General features: G+C 51.1%; 1 protein-coding gene across 6 annotated transcripts in view; it reads left to right on the top strand.

Annotated features, from left to right (window-relative positions):
- Window positions 1-17,745, top strand: part of ATG13 (autophagy related 13) — a 487,446-nt gene that overhangs the window by 88,520 nt on the left and 381,181 nt on the right. For all 6 annotated transcript variants that reach the window (XM_085646672.1, XM_085646671.1, XM_085646670.1 and 3 more), the window contains exon 3: window positions 2,767-2,847. In XM_085646672.1, the coding sequence (XP_085502798.1) occupies window positions 2,767-2,847 (81 nt within the window). The remainder of the gene's footprint in view (window positions 1-2,766; window positions 2,848-17,745) is intronic.

Genomic DNA, 17,745 nt, shown 5'->3' with positions numbered 1-17,745 from the left:
CCAATAGAAGACCACGTGGGTTAAGGGACAGGATGAGGAAATGTGGTCTGCTGCCGAACAGGCACACTTGTTGAACTTGCACATGAAGAATGCCCTGAAAGGATTATCTGCTGTATTCCCCTAACTTAGGAAACATTTCATGGGCGATGTAGGCCAGCATGGAACTTGATGATGGAGGATGAGAAATTACACAACATCCTCCTCTGATTGGAGGCAGTCTGCTAAACGAGCACTCTGCAGCCAGAGAAACTGCCCTGATGTCCAGGCCAGGCTGTCACTTGTGCCCTGCTGCGGATGCCATTCTACGCTGTGTATCATGAGATTGCAGGTACTGTTAGTGATGCTTTCTTGTACAGCAACTACTACTAGCGACATTTAAGAGTCTGGGAGTATGGCTGGACCGCTCTCTCACCTTTAGCCATCAAGCGGTAAAACTTTCCGCCTCCTGCTTTGGTATACTTAGAATGCTTCGAAAGGTCCTCCCTCTCCTCCCTTTTCAAGCCAGAAGGATCATGGTCCAGGCGCTTATTCTCTCTCGCCTCGACTACGGCAATGCTCTTTATCTGGGTGCCCCTCATTCAACCATCAATAAGCTCCAGATTGTTCAAAACTGCGCTGCTCGACTCCCTTTTCAGACCCCGTGGTGGCAGTCGGCAAAACCTGCCATTAAGGCCTTACACTGGCTGCCGATCAAGGAGAGGAATCAGTTTGAAGCTATGTGTCTTGCCCAGAAAGCTTTCTGGAAGACTGGCCCTTCCATCATCCAATCTTTGATCACTCCCTACCAACCGAGAAGGGTTCTCCGATCCACCACTGCCTTCCTCTCTCTTCCCCCCCAGAATAAAGAGAGCTAGAAGTGGCGGACGGTCCTTCACTCATAACGCATCAACTCTTTGGAATGCTCTCCCTATTTCTCTTCGACAGGAAACCAATCTGCTTGTCTTCCGGAGGCTTTTAAAAACTTGGCTCTATAAAAACTGGCATTAACATGCATCCTACTGGTTCCGGCTGTGCTGTCCGTAGCGCTGGGAGGCCTCAGGGTAGCCATCGCGCTTTATAAATACAATTTCATTCATTCATTCATCCATCCATTCTTTCATTTATTTAGCTCCTCTGACCTCTTCAGATTCAAAAGATTTATTTACATCCATCTTAGAAATAAGAAGTACCAGTAGATTTCTCTTATGGACACTCAGACACTGTAAACTGTTTGCTGTACGTTAACAGATGTGAGGGTTATTTAATGGAACACGATTTTGCTCAGCTCTGATAATTGGTTAATAGCCACAAGGAAACATCTCTCTAGTTGTGATCTATCTGAGATGTTATTGATAGCGGATTGAGGTCAAGGAACTGCAGAATGATAAAAATTGGCGAAATGTTGTTTTGGGCATCTCTTTTATTCCAAACATTCAAACCCCAGCATTAGCTATTTGGAAATTGTACTTTTTTCCTGTGTACAATATACACCATATTCTTTGTGTACACCCTTCTGCAGCAATTGTTTATTCCACATGTAAGGAGTATGACAAATGTAATATGTAAGCATATTATACTTCAGTGCTGGTACGTCTGCACTGTCTACCATGCATCATTAAGCCATGACACACCCTGTTGACAGGCCAGGGCATGTGTTTTGCATATTGCTGCTGGAACTGAGGTAGCAAAGTGAGCTAAAGTACGATGATGGATTCAACCCAGATCTGTGACTGGGGCAGAGTGTCTGAAAGGTTTCAGCGCTTCCTCCATCATCTCCTTGTTTGTCTTGTTTGCCCTAAGTTGCCAGGGTATGCCCAGACTTGGGACCCTTGCTCACTTTGCCACTGGTTTCAAGCTAGCCTGGCTAATGAGGGGTGTTACCCTGAAACCTGTCCCAGGATGCTTGTTTCTGGTTCAGGGTAGACCTTGCTTGGCAGTTCTGGCTGGACTGTCCCCATGAGGCACAGGGTCAAGACTGATTTGCATATTAATGGGTCTGAACTGTGGTGGCGAAGTGAGCTAAGGAACGATGATGGATTCAAGCCAGATCAGTGCCTGGGGCACATAAAGCGCCAGCGCTATCATCAGAGGGTGTCCCCCATTTGCATGGGGGCTTATCCCATGTAAGTGAGGGAGTCCCCTTTCCGCCCAGACCGTATTGCCGACGCCATCGCAGAGGCACAGAAGTTGTCCAGAGGTGCACTGTGAGGGTGCCCCCCAAAAACAGCACTCCGGAGTGGGGAAAGGGCATCCCACGGACCCCCCAGAAGGCCCCTTGCAGGCTGGTGCCGTCATTTACTGCACCCGCCTGTAAAGGGGATCTCTAATCTCACTTAAAAGTGCAGACGGGTTGCCGCCTGCACAGTAAAACATGGAGCGGGTTCAAACCAACTGCTCTGTTTTTCACATGAATGCACTGCCCCCAGAGCAGCGTGAGTTCGCAGCTGTCCAAGGGCTAGCGTATTCATTCTAATATGGCTCATTTTCCTTGTTTGTGCCAGACGCACATTTTAAAAGGTGCGCCCGACACAAACCAGGAAAATGCGCCATATGTATGATACAGCTCCCTGGAACTAAATGTGAAAGTCAAGGTTCTGATGTCGTTTGGTGTGCACATCATTGATGGCACTCTTCAGAGGCACCGCACCTACACCTTTTCCTGCACCCATTTTATTTTTAGAGTGTCCTTCAAAAAGGCTTTGGAAGCTATTACCTACTGAATGTGTGACTGCAAGGAAACCATGTCCTGAAATGTATATTTCTTAATTCTCTTTTCTCTTTCTACAGACTGTTCAGGTGATTGTCCAGTCACGACTTGGTGAGAAAATTTGCACCCGCTCCTCCTCTTCGCCAACTGGTTCTGATTGGGTAATGTCATATTCAATGCACCAGTCATATAATGTGCAATGCCTCTGTGTAGTTCTGGCCAACATTGTAACTATGCCAGTCAATTGATCAATCAATCACTTAATTTGTAGAGCGCTTCTTGTCACCCATGGGGGTATCCAGGCACTGACGGAGTCTAGTTGATTAGCTGAATAGCCAGGTCTTCAGGGACTTTCGAAACTTGGGAAGAGATGGGGAGGTCCAGAGTTGAAAGGGCAGCTCGTTCCATGTCTATGCTGCTAGATAGGAGAAGGAGCAACCTCTACATCTGCTACGTCAGATGCTAGGGTTGACGGTTAGAGAAAGGGGCGTGGAATGGAGATGTCTGGTGGGCTGATGGAAGTTGAGGTGGTGGTTCATGTAGGCTGGTCCGCAGTTGTGTAGTGCCTTGTATGCATGGGTCGGGATCTTGAACTGGCATCTTTTCTGTGCAGGGGGCCAGTAGAGTTCCCTGAGGTACGGAGTGATCTCGGTTAATCCATGGAGATCCAGGACCAGTCTGGCTGGGGCGTTCTGTATGGTCTGTAGTTGTTTGAGGAGGTGAGCTGCATTCCCTGCATAGAGAGCGTTGCCATAGTCTAGTAGGCTGGAGATGAGGGCCTGGGGGATGGTGCATCTTGAGGTTTGGGGTAGCCGTTTGAATATCTTACGAAGCATGCAGAAGATGAAGAAGCAGGCGGAACAGATTGAGTTGACTTGAGTTATGGTTCGCTTGTTGTCCAGGATGATACTTAGTTTCCTAGCATGGTCAGTGGAGGTAGGAGTAGGTCTGAGTTCTGAGGGCCACAAGGATGCGTCCCATTTGGGAGCTTTTGTTCCTGAAAATCAGTACCTCTGTCTTTTCAGAGATGAGCTTCAGGCTGCTGTCCTTAATCCAGTTGGTGACCTCTGTCATGCAGTTGTGGAAGTTGGTCTTGGTAGAGAGAGAGGATGAGTTGTGGTTCGTCAGCATAGGATACAATGAGACTCTGGGTTTTGGTGATGCTGGCCAGAGGTTTCATATAAGTGTTGAAGAGGGAGGGGCTGAGCGAGGATCCTTGGGGTACTCCACAGAGGATTACCTAGGGTTAGGAGATGGTGGGAGGCGTACTTTGTGCATCCTCCCGATTTTAAGAAAGAGGCGATCTATCTGAGAGCGGCTCCTTGGATGCTTGTGTTGTGCACCCTTGTCATGAGTGTGTGGCTGGATACTGTATCAAAGGCTGCCGAGACGCCTAGGAGAGTCAGAGCTGCAGTCTCTTCTTGGTCGAGTAGGGTTTGGATGTAGTCTGGATGAGGGCTGCCTCGGTCCTGTGGTTGCTGAGGAATCTGGATTGGAAGGAGTTGAGTAGAAGGTTCCTTTCCAGATGTGAGGAGAGTTGTTGGTTGATGGCTTTTACTAATGCCTTGGCCAGGAACAGGAGCTGGGAGATCAGTTGGTAGTTGAGTTCTCTGGGGTCTGCCAATGGTTTCTTTAGTAGGGTGTTGACTTCTGCGTGTTTCCAGTCCTCTGGGAACATGGCTGTGGCAGTTGAGTTGTTGAACATGGTAGTGAGTGCTGGGCCAATTCTGGTTTTGCCTAGGTTGAAGTTGTGGTGAGGAAATAGGTCGGCTGGGGCCCCTGAGTGAACCGAGTACATAATTAAGGTGATGATGCCCTGTGGGGTGAGCTGGCTCTGTTCGTTTAGTTGGATGTCTTTGGTGGTAGTGGGGTCATTGTGTTGCTTGGAGAAGTCGATCTACTTGGGCTGGGGTTTGAAGTTTCTGTCGATGCAAGATTGACCCAGAGTTCCAGTAAGGGGGTAATGCTTTTTGTAGCTAAAGGGGTGGAGAATTGTTTGACGATGTTGGTAGGAAGCTGGCTCTTTTATATAGTGGACCAAAATGAGATACACTGTGTAAAGAATCCAAGCAAACCCCAGTTGGTTTACAGAGGCACAAGTGACAACCCAAATGTTCTCTTTTGTGGTAGTGTGGGCGAGCAGTTATGCTTATCAGAGGGTAGTGCTAAGCATTTTATGTGCACACAAAGGAAGTAAGTGAGACACATACTCCATTAAGAAATCCGACACCAATTTATAAAAATAACATTGATTTTTATATGAATTTAGATACCAAGATCATCAAAATCATTCTTGGTTCTGCAGAAAAGGGGCAAATGGGTCAGCTGGGCCACACTCAATGTGGGTCTCCCTGTCGCTGAAGTCCCTCGACGTACAGGTCAGTCTTCCTTGGTGTTGGTGTCCGGTCTGTACACTGCAAGTCTTGGTTGTTGCAAGGAGTCCAGTACCCCAGGCATTGGTACTGTGCAGCTCCGGTCAGTCCTGACGTCACGACACTTGGACTGAGGATGGATCTGACCTGTGGGAGAACTGCAAACTCTTACTGGGCAGCTGCAGCGTCTGCCGTCCTGTTAAGCGGGTGGACGGTGAACCGAGCCTTGCTTCTTTGATGCCTGTGGCTGCAGGGGAGTAGCTTTGCTACTCCAAGGGAGTTCTTTGGCAATTTGTAAAGCGCTGGCAGCCCTCCGAGTTTTTAGGGGCTGCACAGCGGCAGGGCGCATCGGTTTTTCCACGAGTGTGGGCGAGGCAGGCAGGCTGGCAGGATCTGTGCCAAGTCAGTCGTGGCTCCTGTGGTCAGCAATCTTCTTTCTCCAGTCTTCTTTGTTTCCATCAAATCTAAAGTCCTGGCATCAGGGGTGCACCTAAATACTGTATTTAGGGGTGTTACAGGAAGTGTCCGGTAGTAGTCAATGGGCTACCTACCTTTAGGGTGACTATACCCTCTATATGACCACTTCCTGTGGGAAGTGGGCATAACTCTGACCCAGGGGGCCTATTTCTATAAAAAACAAAATGGTATAGTTTTCTTAGTTGTGCTTACTTCACACCTCCTGACTAGCTAATTTTCTCACCTTATACCAAATGGGACTTGTGCAGGAGGTAGCATTTCCCCGGTCTGCGGGAAGCCAGGGTTGCATATCAAAGGTGTAAAGGCCTTCAAAGTCTCCTGCCTTGATTTGTTGATTACCAGTCATCCTGCTTGGAGGAGGGAATTACACCTCCTGTGACGTGCAGTCATTGTTTCCAACCTCAGAGAGCGTGGGATCTCATCTCTAGGGGGGCAAAAACACATCTGTGGTGGCAGGCGGGACAGGACCAGTTCGTCAATACACTAGAGTTCGGTAGTTTTTGAGGGGGTACCTCTAAAGTGCCCTCTGGGTGCTTGTATTAGTTAATCCTTCACTGAAATCAGTGTGGGTTTATTAATACGAGGTGCAGATTAAATGTGACGCTTTTACTGCCAGCAAAGCATAGTCCCTTTAAACCAGTCCAACCTGTCTATCAGGCTTCTCCCTACTAGTCTACTGCATTACCTTACCCCATATACTACAGCCAAGCACCCCATTCGTTCTCCCATTTCTGCTTTATAGATTACCTGTTCCATATTCTGGCACCAATCCAAGTGCACTTTGCATGCAGCTATCTCCGGGGGAGCCGCTGCACCCTACGCTCTCTTTATTGCATTTGTCAATCCCGGCTGCCATCCGGAGCTAAATCTCTGAATATCGAGGCCACCTCGCCCCCCTCCCAACGATGCCCAAGAGGAACTGTAGGAGGCCGGCTTAGTATATGGTGCACACTTGCGTAAGTGAAGCCCCCTGCACTAATCCAGACCACCCTTATGGTAAATTTAGTGGTCTTAGACAACCATAGATAGCTCTCTAAGTGGTACCTGTGGAGAGCAGTCTTCAGGTTTAGTCCAAAAGGAGTGTAAAGCAGCTTGTTTTACCAATGCTTAATCATATAGTGTAGGTTAAGTGAAAAAGAACCACATGGTTTAGTTATAAAAATATGTATTTATTAAACACTCACTGACACATTGCAATAGTTCCTCCACCGAGATATAATCAAAATACACACAATACTTCCGTAAAAGAACATGTAAGTATCATAAATACACAGTGGTCTCCAGGGGCAGACCAAATCATAAACTAATAAAGTGGAATGCGAACCACAACCTAAGTCGAGACTGGACCCAGAAGACTTAGATGAGCATGGAGCCCAAGGAACCACCCCAGGTAAGTACTCAGGAACCCCACGGAGGCCGAGTGCAGAGTGGAAACACGACTCCGTGCTTAATACAAGTCATGGGGAAGTCGCAGTTGCAGTCCTCAAGAAGAAGGACCCTTCTCAGGGGACCAGGAAGAAACCCCGTGGAAGATGGAGGCTTGGAGAGCCACCCCACCCATGAATACCCTGGGAACCAGGATACCTAAAACAGGGAAGACTGGTGCATAGATTCGAAGTGACGTTGGCAACCCCCGTAGACCACAATGGAGGACTGCAGTAAAGATGCCTGCTAGCGAAGAATGTGAGAGAGTTTGTTGGAACCCAAGGGTGGATTCAGGAAGACAAGTACCTGCAAGCAGATGGTACAGAATCTATGCCACTCAGGACTTAACAGGAGGCACGAAGACGAATGCCCACCGATGTCGGAAGATGCAGGAGAGTTGACGGTGACCGTGTAGCTGTGCGGACCAGGCGTTGCTGTGGAAGACAAGGAGCCGTTCACAAGCGGTCCTTCGTTGGATGTTAAGAGCCAGGGGTTCGGTGTCCGGCAGGAGCACCAACACACCTTGGCCACGGCAACAAACGTGGCAGACAAAAAAGGTGCAATGGCGGGACCAGCAAGGTTCAAGGGACTCACCCCAAGCAGGTAAGTCAGAGTAGGCCCCGAGCAAACAGGGGAGCCCACTGGAGCCAAAGAAGACCCTCAAGAGGACCTACAGGCTGGAGGGACAGGAGTCGCAAGAGGACCTCGAGCAACTCACCAATGATGCAGGCCCGGGGGCGGAGCTTGGCTTGCACAAAGAATGGCTGCCTAAGCCTTGAGCTCCGATGCGCGGAGCCACTATCCAACTATTATCCTGCCCCACTACTGCCGGAATCTCATTAAATGCTGCGGCCTGAGAGCGGAAGCCGGTACGCGCTAAGCAGCTGACAAGCGGGACCCAGAGGGACGCGGCGTCGATGGTCGAGGGCTAGCAGAGCGGAGTGCGGAAGAGGGCCGCCGATCCCCGAGCCCTGGTGACGGAGGCGGCTGGGCGACGTGACCGTGCGTGCGGCTGGACTGTGGGCGGGGTCCTGGCCCCGCGCATTGCCCTTGCTGCAGGTGCCTTGGAAGGAGTGGCCTGTTGGCCCCGAAACAGCGGAGACACTGCGACGACACTGTGAGTTGCGGAGGAGAAGCGCCGGAGCGGTGTTTGGGGCAACAGTCGGTATAAGTGTGGACCCGCCATTACACTACAGCGCCGGAGTGGAGCCAGGAATCACGTAGTACAGAACTGATAATTGGCTGCGATCGCTGCCCTCGAGGAGCGGAGACCTCATCGGAGCGCCACCCAGCAGGGCGGTAGGGACATCCGGAGGTTGCTGCTCACGATGGAAAAAGGGTTGCAGACTGGCATAACCTCCCTTGGGGCCAAGATTGACGCCCTTCCGTATCGTATGGACCGCATGGCGGAGCGTTTGGACAAGCACGCGGAGCGACTGGATCAAACGGAGCAGTGGCTGGTGGAGGTGGTAGAAGTGCAGACTGCATCGGAGGTAGACCGTGGGAAGATGGGGCGGCTTATGCAGGTTCTGCAGGATAAAATGGAGGATGTTGAGGCCCGTTCGCGACGCTGTAACCTGCGCATCACGGGCCTGCCAGAGACGACGCCCACAGGACGGATGGAGTGCTACATGGAGAAAATGCTGGTTGAGCTGCTTGGTCAGGGAACGTTCTCTAATATGTTTTTGGTGGAACTAGCGCACAGGTCCCTGGGGCCTAGGCCTCCTCCGGGTGAGCCACCGTGACCGATCATAGCAAAATTATTGAACTACCGCGACAGACGCGGCCAGGGGAAAAAAAGACGCTGTCTTACGAGGGGTCGACCATTGCACTATACCCGGATTTTACGGCCCGAGTCCAAGAGGCTAGGCGGCAGTTCATCCCGGCCAAAAAGCAAATGCGAGATATGGGACTGGACTATGCGATGCTTTATCCTGCCAAGCTGCGAGTTAATTGGCAGGGGAAAACTCATATTTTCCTGGATCCCAGGACACTGCAAAAGGCGCTAAATGACTGGAGCAAGGAGCAGCGGCGCAGCCATGAGAAACTGTCGCAACGAGATGAGGCGGAGAGCTCGCTTGATCACCAGGACTAATGTTTGTACATGAGAGATATATGTGGTTGTTCTCTCGGGGGGCTGGGTTCCAGGGCCGCGGTGAAGGCGATGGGGGATTAAGTGACTTTAGTGGCGCGATGTAGGGTGCACATTATCAAGAAGTCCTGAAGTAAGGGCAGCGCCCGATGGCCTGCTGGGGCTGCGGGGGTCCGAGACGACTGAGCGCGTTGTTTAGTGAAGCCTGGTTTGGATGTCTGCGATACTTGGAGCCTGGCTAGTTTATTAGAGATGTGTCTGACGGCGGAGCTTGGGCCTGGCATTGCTAGACGCAGAGTTAATTTATGTCCCGGCGAAGGAGTGAGGGCTAGTTATAGGCGCGCGAAGACTCTGGCGCGATTCAGGGTTAATTCCCTCTTGAGACTTAGCACTGAGCGACCTCCGCCTGCGAGTGCGAACCACAGAAGTCAGGAGTTATTTGGTTTGGGGAGGGTAGGGGGGAGGCGCAGCTAGCCCTTAGATAGGGAGCGGCATGGCCGAGTTGGGGGAGGTCTGCTGTGGGTGGGGTATTTAGGAGGGTGTTTGTTTTGTTTTTGAGCCGACTGTAGACATGCAGGGTCGGTTTCTGTCCCTTGCCCATTCTCGAAATTGTGTTAAACTCTATTTGTGTGATGTAACGATGCAAAGACAGGAGAGTAATGTCGAGTGACGGCACGCGGGGGGCCCGTTGGGTTCCCTTAGAGTTGTGACTTGGAACGTCAGGGGCCTTAACGATCATCGGAAGCTGCGCAAGGTGTTGCATTACCTTACTAGGCAAATATTGATGTAGCTTTCCTGCAGGAGACGCATCTCCCTAACCAGAGTCCCATGTTGCGCGCGAAGGGGGTACAGGGTAGTGCGCTAGCGGCTGGCTTCACAACGCATGCTAGAGGAGTCATGATTTGGACAAACCCTAAATCCGCATATAAACTGCAGTTGATGGCGGCGGACAATGGAGGCAGGTTCGTGATAGCGCGCTGCCAGGGCGGAGGTCTTGATCTACTGTTAGTTAATGTTTATGGACCAAACTACGACTGCCCGCAATTTTATGAATCCTTAATTAACGTAATTGGGAACTGCGCAGTACCCCGTATACTGTGGGGCGGAGACTTCAACATGGTCAGAAATCTGGGACTAGGCAGATCGGGGGGTCAGGGCAGAGGTCCGGCTGCTGCAGTTAAGATAGTTGATAGAGCACTGACAAGTATGGCGCTGGCTGATGTTTGGAGAACGCTTAACCCAACGGAGGGGGGCTTTACACATTACTTGGCATATCATGACCTGCACACGCGAATTGACTACTAGCTGGTGTCGGTGTCTCTTCTCCCGCAGATACACGCGTGCCAGGTTCTGCCGCGCACTCTGTCGTACCACTCCCCTATACTGCTGACACTCACCCTGCCGAAAAAGACTATTCCGCCCTTTACGTGGCGGTTTCCCCCGTACTCGTTGCTTGACCCCCTCTTCAGGAAGGAAATCGCGGAGGCGATAACAGGGTTTTTTAAAAACAATAAAGGCACCGTGGACAGTGTCCAAACTGTCTGGGAAGCCTTTATGGTTTGCATCAGAGGGGTAGCTATGGCGAAACATTCTGGGGTACTTCGCGACATCCGGCGTCGGTTAGCGGCGCTGGAGTGCAGATTGGGGGAGTTGGAGATTTGGCAGCGGGGTGAGCCGGGGGGTGCTGCTGCAGAGGAGTTGAAGAAAGTGCTGGCAGATTATCATGAGGCGGCGGATACAGAGGTGAAGCATCTGGGGAAGTCTGCTACTTCCAGGGTATATGGGGAGGGGGAGAGACCCGGTTCTGTACTTGCAAACATGCTGAAGGTTCGGAGAGGTAAGGCCAACATCACTAAGATTATGTCGGAAGAAGGGGAATTGCTAACAGACGAAATGGATATAGTTGAGCGCTTTAAGTCTTACTATAGAGCGCTTTATGCCTCAAGACAGACTGGAATGGATGATGATATACGAGACTACCTTGATCATATAAAACTGCCCTTCCTAACCAACTCGCACAGGGAATTCCTAGCCCTCCCCATAGAGAAAGACGAAATATTAGAAGCTCTGGCGAGCATGAGGGCGAATAGCGTGCCGGGAGTTGATGGACTCACGGTCACGTTTTACAAAACCTTCATAGACCTGCTGCTCCCGCATATTTCGACATTGTTCGATGATATATGCGTTAAGGGCCAGATGCCGCGCTCTATGTGCGAGGCCATCCTTGCGGCTATCCCCAAACCGGGGAAACCCCCGGAGGAGTGCAGCTCATATCGGCCGCTCTCCCTGCTTAATGTAGATGCCAAGCTGTTTGCTAAGGTCCTGGCCACACGGTTGGCGTTGCTCACTCCTGAGCTGGTTGCTCCGGAGCAGGCGGGGTTTGTACCGGGCAGGAACCTCACGTATAATTTGCACACTGTGTTTGGCACTATCCAACATGTTCGACCGGACTCTAGGGCGCTCGCGGTCTTTCTAGATATGGAGAAAGCGTTCGATTCTGTTGAGTGGGCTTTTATGAGCCAGGTTTTGACCAGAATGGGACCGGACTTCTTACAGATGATGGGGGCCCTCTACAGGAGCCCTACTGCGAGAATACGACTCGGTGATCTGGTCTCTGGTACTTTTCCAATTACCAGAGGGACAAGAAAGGGGTGCCCCCTGTCACCCATCCTATATGCCATTGTTGCGGTGCCTCTGGCGTGCGCACTACGGGAGTACCACGCCCTGAGGGGAGTGAGTTTCCCTTCCTATAAGATTGTGGTCTCGACGTACGCAGACGATACCCTGCTGTATGTCCGGGACCCAGAGCACAATTTGTCATCGGTCCTGCGTGAGGTTGTGCATTATGGCGCGCTGTCTGGTTTACGAGTTAATTGGTCCAAATCTATTGCTTTCCCACTGACGCCATCTACCACAATCTTTGAAATGGATTATCCACTCCAGTGGTCGGACGACCCGGTAAGGTACCTTGGAATACAGTTACATGCTGACTCTGAAATAGTTCTACGCGAAAATTATGGTAGGGCCATCGATAAGCTGGAAGATGACGTGGAGAATTGGATCGGGCTGCCTCTGTCACTGGTAGGCAGAATATCAATCATGAAGATGGTGATATTACCCCGATTCATATTCTTGTTTACTAACATCCCTATTGTGCTGCCGCGCTCCTTTTTCGCTAGGCTCAACAGATCTCTGCTGCGATTGGCATGGGCGGGTAAACAGGCGCGGGTCAGTTGGCGTGTGTTGACATTGCCTTGTGGAATGTGCGGTTTGGGGGCGCCAGACCTGGAGCTGTACTACAGAGTGGCGCCGGGTGCCCAAGCACATGGCTGGATACATGGTGCAGAGTCGGTCCCGTATCTAAAGCTGGAGAGATTGTTTGCCGATCCGCTGCCCCTTCCGGCTATAATATGCGAGCCGTTGGACCGCAGGGTGGGATTTCTGGACTCGCTCAACTCCACTAGACATGCTTGGCATTGTATATTACAGCAAACTGCCGTGGCACTGCTATACTCGCCATTGATGCCCTTGGAGTGGGTGATGTGGCTGCCTCCTTGCAGGGATACGGGAGAAACACGAGCCCTTCGAGCGCTTGGAGTCCGTACGGTTGGGGACTTATTCGCTGATGGCACAGCTAAAACTTGGGACGAGGTGGCAGAGACGGCTGAAGCCCCTACTCAATTGCAACGCTTCCAGTTCCATAGGGTGAGGGGGGCATTGAGACAGCAACTGGGGGATGACATGGATGAGCCCCCTGAGGTCCTGGAACTGACTTATCTCATTAAACACAAAAGCCCTCGCAACATTGCGATGTCACAGCGATCCCAGCAATACACCAAGGCTAGATTGGCGTGGCAAAGAGACTTGGACATTTTCATAGATGATGCCATGTGGTCATACTGCTGCGTAGGCACCCGTCGAATCTCACTTCACGGCAAGCATAGGTTGATCCATTGCAAATATATAAATAGAATATATTACACGCCGTAAAGGCTGCATATGTATGGCCTAAGGGAGGAGGCTTCCTGTGATAGATGTGGCCACCCAGTAGCAGATTTCTATCATTTAGCGTGGGATTGCCCGGGCATCTTTAAATTTTGGGAAGCCATTTTTCAGGAGATAGGTAGAATAGCTGCGCTGGAGCTTCCCCCTGACCCTGCAGTTGCACTGCTGGGCTACTCTAGGGGACTACCTAAGGCGGCGCGGAGGCTTGTGGACATGGGACTCCAGGTGGCCAAGCGTAGGGTGGCGATGTGCTGGATGCGGGGACCTCTCCCAACAATGGTGCAGTGGGAGCGGGACGTGCTTTACTGCTGCACACAGTCGGACACTTTCAGTGAACTACTCTCGCCGCGTAGCAGACCGAAAAATTTCTGGGGCCTATATGCGGAGTACCTTAAGAAGGACCGCACGACAGCGGACACCGGGCAGAGGGCGGAAGATGAGGCGGATGCGGGGGGTGCTGACGCCTAGTTAGCTTTTACGATAACTGTCATAACTGTGAGGTAGCACTGTTTTTGAGGAGCGGTTATTCCTTTTGCACAGATAGGACGTAAGACTGGGGTTGTCATTACGGTCATTGTCGATATACTGCTGAGAGCAATGGGTAGGGCAGTAGGGACGTGGCATCTGAAAAAGGGACCACAATGTAGGACGGAGTACAGGAGTGGGAATCATGGGAGGGTTGCGGACTAGAAGCTACTGCAGGCTTGGGTGAGGGAGGGGAGGGAATTGGGTGTTTTGTATAGGTATGTTAACCGAGAAAACTGTGATATATGGTAGAGAGTATTGTATAGAAATGATGTACGGTGCTGAATAATCGGCTGTACTAACAGGGTGTCGGAATTTGGGATGAGTGGTGCTGCAATAAATTTACGAAGTGTTGTCAGCCGGCCTCTGGGTTGTAGGCGCGAAGCAATGTACATCACTGTGAGTTAACTGTGACGATCCGTCTCAGACTTGACTCTCCTCAGGATTCAGGCGAAGCTATAGGGGGTCCACCTCTCGATGTCTCCAACTCCTACACTAAAGGCACGGAAGGTTGGAGCAATCAAGCGAGGGAAGGGAAGGATGGGAACAGCGGGGAGTAGAACCTGTAAAGAAAATAAACATACAAACAATATGCCAGGTTATAACACAATTGCTACTCTCATGAATTCTCGCTAGTGCAACCACATTCTATGAGAGAGAGTTCTGCGGATATTTGTAAGGCCTTTGTGTCGTTAGCATTATTACATCATACACATACAAACACTCAACCTCATCCAATACCCCTACACAGTACCAAGTGACCACTGGCTTCTGACACTTATGCGATATCTTTGAACGCCCCTTGTATCGCAACCACACGCCAATCTATGATTCCCTCTCGGAGCCCTTGGCGGAGAACTCTACAAGTTCCGATTTTGACACCTGGAAGATCTCTCAGGACAATCGTTCAGCACATTAATTTAGTCATGAGAAGAGAGCCTGAACGCTCTGGTGCTCGATTGTCTAGAAGCTGGAAGGTGCCTTCTGCTACCTTGCCTCCATGTGCCATGCCTTACGGTCCTCCTGAGCAACTAGTTCTTCGAGTCTCACCCCTCGTGTGTAAGGTTGGTGGATAGCTCCCCCCCCCTTGGAGGTTAAAACGGAGAGCGGAATACCCCTTGGGTATTTGGTGAAGCACCCGCACTCCCGTGACCTGACACCACCAATGTTCATGTCTGGGTGCGGGATCGGCAGGCCCCTCCGGTCCTTTTGCGGGACTGGGGGCGAGAAATACCTGTGAGTCTTGCTCCGAACCCGGAGCGTGGATTCTGTTCGTCAGCCTCTGCACGAGTCCCCCTGTTTGGCTACAGCACCTTAGAAGGGCACACGGTCGTCGCTAGTCCTCGCTATCATAGACCCTGGAATCGGACTCAGGAATATCGGGTCTCCGGTCTATGAATTCCCCAAGTCTCCGGAACTCTCGAACAAAACAAACGACGAACCCGCCATCTTGGAATTACGCACAGCGTCCTGCGTGCGTCTCGTCCCTTATTTAATCGAGGCACCGCCCCCGCCATTCCCGGGGAATCTGGGGATTGTAGGCTGGGTAGGCGCTTCGCCCGAATCATGACATTAACAGTACACAAATAAAATAAAAAAACAATGATGCAGGCCCACGGTGCAGAGGATGCGGTGAGGATGAAGATCTTGGTATCAATAGATGGTGGAGGCTGGAGCTTCTTGGAGCCCAAATACTTCTGGAGAAGAGTCAACAAGCTTTGGCAACTGCAAGTCGACGTGGTGCACATCAGTACTGCTCCAACGGTTCCGACGAGGGGTACTGCCTTCAAACCTGCTGGGAAGACTGTGCAGGCCCCAAGGGAGTTGCAGAACCACCACCTGTGTTGATGAACCTTCCTGAGTCCAGTGGAGTTCAGGAACAGCACACTGGTCAGCTTCATTGTGGTACCTGCATATGCAGGAGAGTGGCTCCTTCACTCCAAGGGAGATTGCTTCGGGTATCTTGGATGCTCACAGGCCTGTTGAAGAACCTGTATGGAGCACACAGGCACAGACGTCACAGAAGACTGGCAGGACAACGAGACCAGGAGCAGCAGGAGGCTTCCTAGTGCAGCCTTGGTTCCCAAAGCGAAGTTCAACTAAGTCCAAAGTGCCCAGATGGTTGAAGATGAAGTGGTTTTGAATCTGAATCTTGTCCCACGATGAATTTAAAGACCCACCCACAGGTAAGCCCTTAAGTACCCTATGGAAAGGGTTGGGACGATTCAGGGGTCCCTCCCAGAGGAGGGGCTGGACATTGGGGAGGATATTCCCATGTCGTTCGTCCAGTTTCACGTCAGAGCGGGAGCCAACGGCTCTCTGAACTTGTTCCAGCTGGAGTATTCAAGGAGGGCACCAAATGTGCCCTTTAAAGCAGTCTAGTGGCGCTGGCAAGCACTCACACCCTGGCCCAATACACTTAAGTCCTGTCTGGGAGTTGGTCACAGCTCCATGTGACAAAAAGCCTATTGTCCTACTTTCCCTTGCTTGTGCTTGGCTCAGCAGTAGGAGAGCAGAATCGTGTCTGTGGTCTGCAGCAGCCATAGCTTGGTTTCAGACTCGGGAGGACTGGTACCGGGAGCACGGAGGGCTTCCCAGAGGAGCCCCAATGTGCATGGAATCATACCTCCAACACCGATTCTGGTGTTGGAGGTATGATTTCAACTGTTTTGATACCAAACATTCCAGGGTTCGTTACAGCCAGTTTAGAGTTAGCCATCGCGTAATGACGCATGGGCACTCTATGTATCGTAATGGCTGATGCACTTACAACGCCTGGAGAATGGACCCCGCAAATTGTAGGGGTGTCCTGCTCATAAAGGGGCACCCTCACACTTATCACCGAGAACCCTGCCTTAGAGGTGACTTGTAGGTTTTAAGTGTAGTGACGTCCGATATAAGAAAATGTACATTTGTCTTAAGTGGTGTTAGCACCAGCTTACACAGGCTGCAATGACAGGCCTGTAGTCGCACTTTGAGTGGTTTCACATGGGTGACATAATGAAAATAGGTACTTGTAAAGCGCACAGCTACTTCACAGAGTGTCCCGGCGCTGACAATGGGCCACCGAAAGACAGAAACAAAGCTCGCATAATACATGCTTTAGTCCATGGGAGACCACTGGTGTACCTATCCTCTGGCTACCTTAGTACCATATACTGGGGACTTACAAGGGTACACCAATAGCCAATCTGGGGGTACCTAAGTACTCACCATGGTCCAATCTGTGGCGGAATCACAGAGACTGGGGTCCTGATTAGCAGGATCCCAGTTAGGCTAGTTCAGAACACACTGACACCAGGCAAAAAGTGGGGGTAACCATGCCAGAAAGATCCTGGCTTCCAACAGTAACCATTTAGCATCCAGAGAGACTTAATGCGATACTACTCAGGCCATTTTCTCCCTCACCCGGTCCCAGTAGCTCTGTATGAGCAGGCATTCCCAAAGGATGTGAAAAAAAGGAACCCTCACTTCCTCCTGCTCAGTAGATTCGCTGCCCTACCTCTTTTGTGTAGGAGTGTCGGCGAGTAATGGGCCCTATGAAGAATTTTGAGTTGGACCTATTGGAATCTAGCACAAATAGCAACTTATCATGGGCACTGGAGAGCCTCAGTCAACCCTCGTCATCAAGGTCCCCAATGTCACCCTCCCATGCTAACCTCAATGGGCATTGTTGACCAACTTCTTATAAATCATTAACAACCCCTTTTTCTACAATGTCTCCATGAGTATTCGGTCTTCTAATGGGAATCCTCAGGAACTTGCTCACCTTCCTGTATGTGACAACGAAGGGTGTGCCCCAACTGCAGATATGAAAATCTCTCAGTCTCCGTTTGGGCTTATTCCCGTCTGAGGTCCTCGAGCCTAGTGATGGCCTGGTCCCTCCAAAACTGCGGGCTACTGGAGAAACAGTGCCTGCGCTGCCTGGAGCCGGGAGCTGTGAGGTGCACCCGCCTGTGATCGGCGGCCTACCACTGCGGCCCCTGTCCTGCTGAAGTGTTCGGCCCCCAATCAAACCAACAGAGGACGTGGAACAGAAGACCATCAGGATCAGAGGGAGCAGACCGACCTATCGAGATGAATCCCCTCCGCACGCCACACGGAGAGGGAATTGGGGGTCAGTGTACCCCAAAACTCATCGGAGGAAGGAACAACATTGGAGC

The sequence above is a fragment of the Triturus cristatus genome, chromosome 3_1 (assembly GCF_964204655.1).
Source record: "Triturus cristatus chromosome 3_1, aTriCri1.1, whole genome shotgun sequence".
Lineage (NCBI taxonomy): Eukaryota > Metazoa > Chordata > Amphibia > Caudata > Salamandridae > Triturus > Triturus cristatus.
This window is presented reverse-complemented; position numbering and strand designations above follow the sequence as displayed.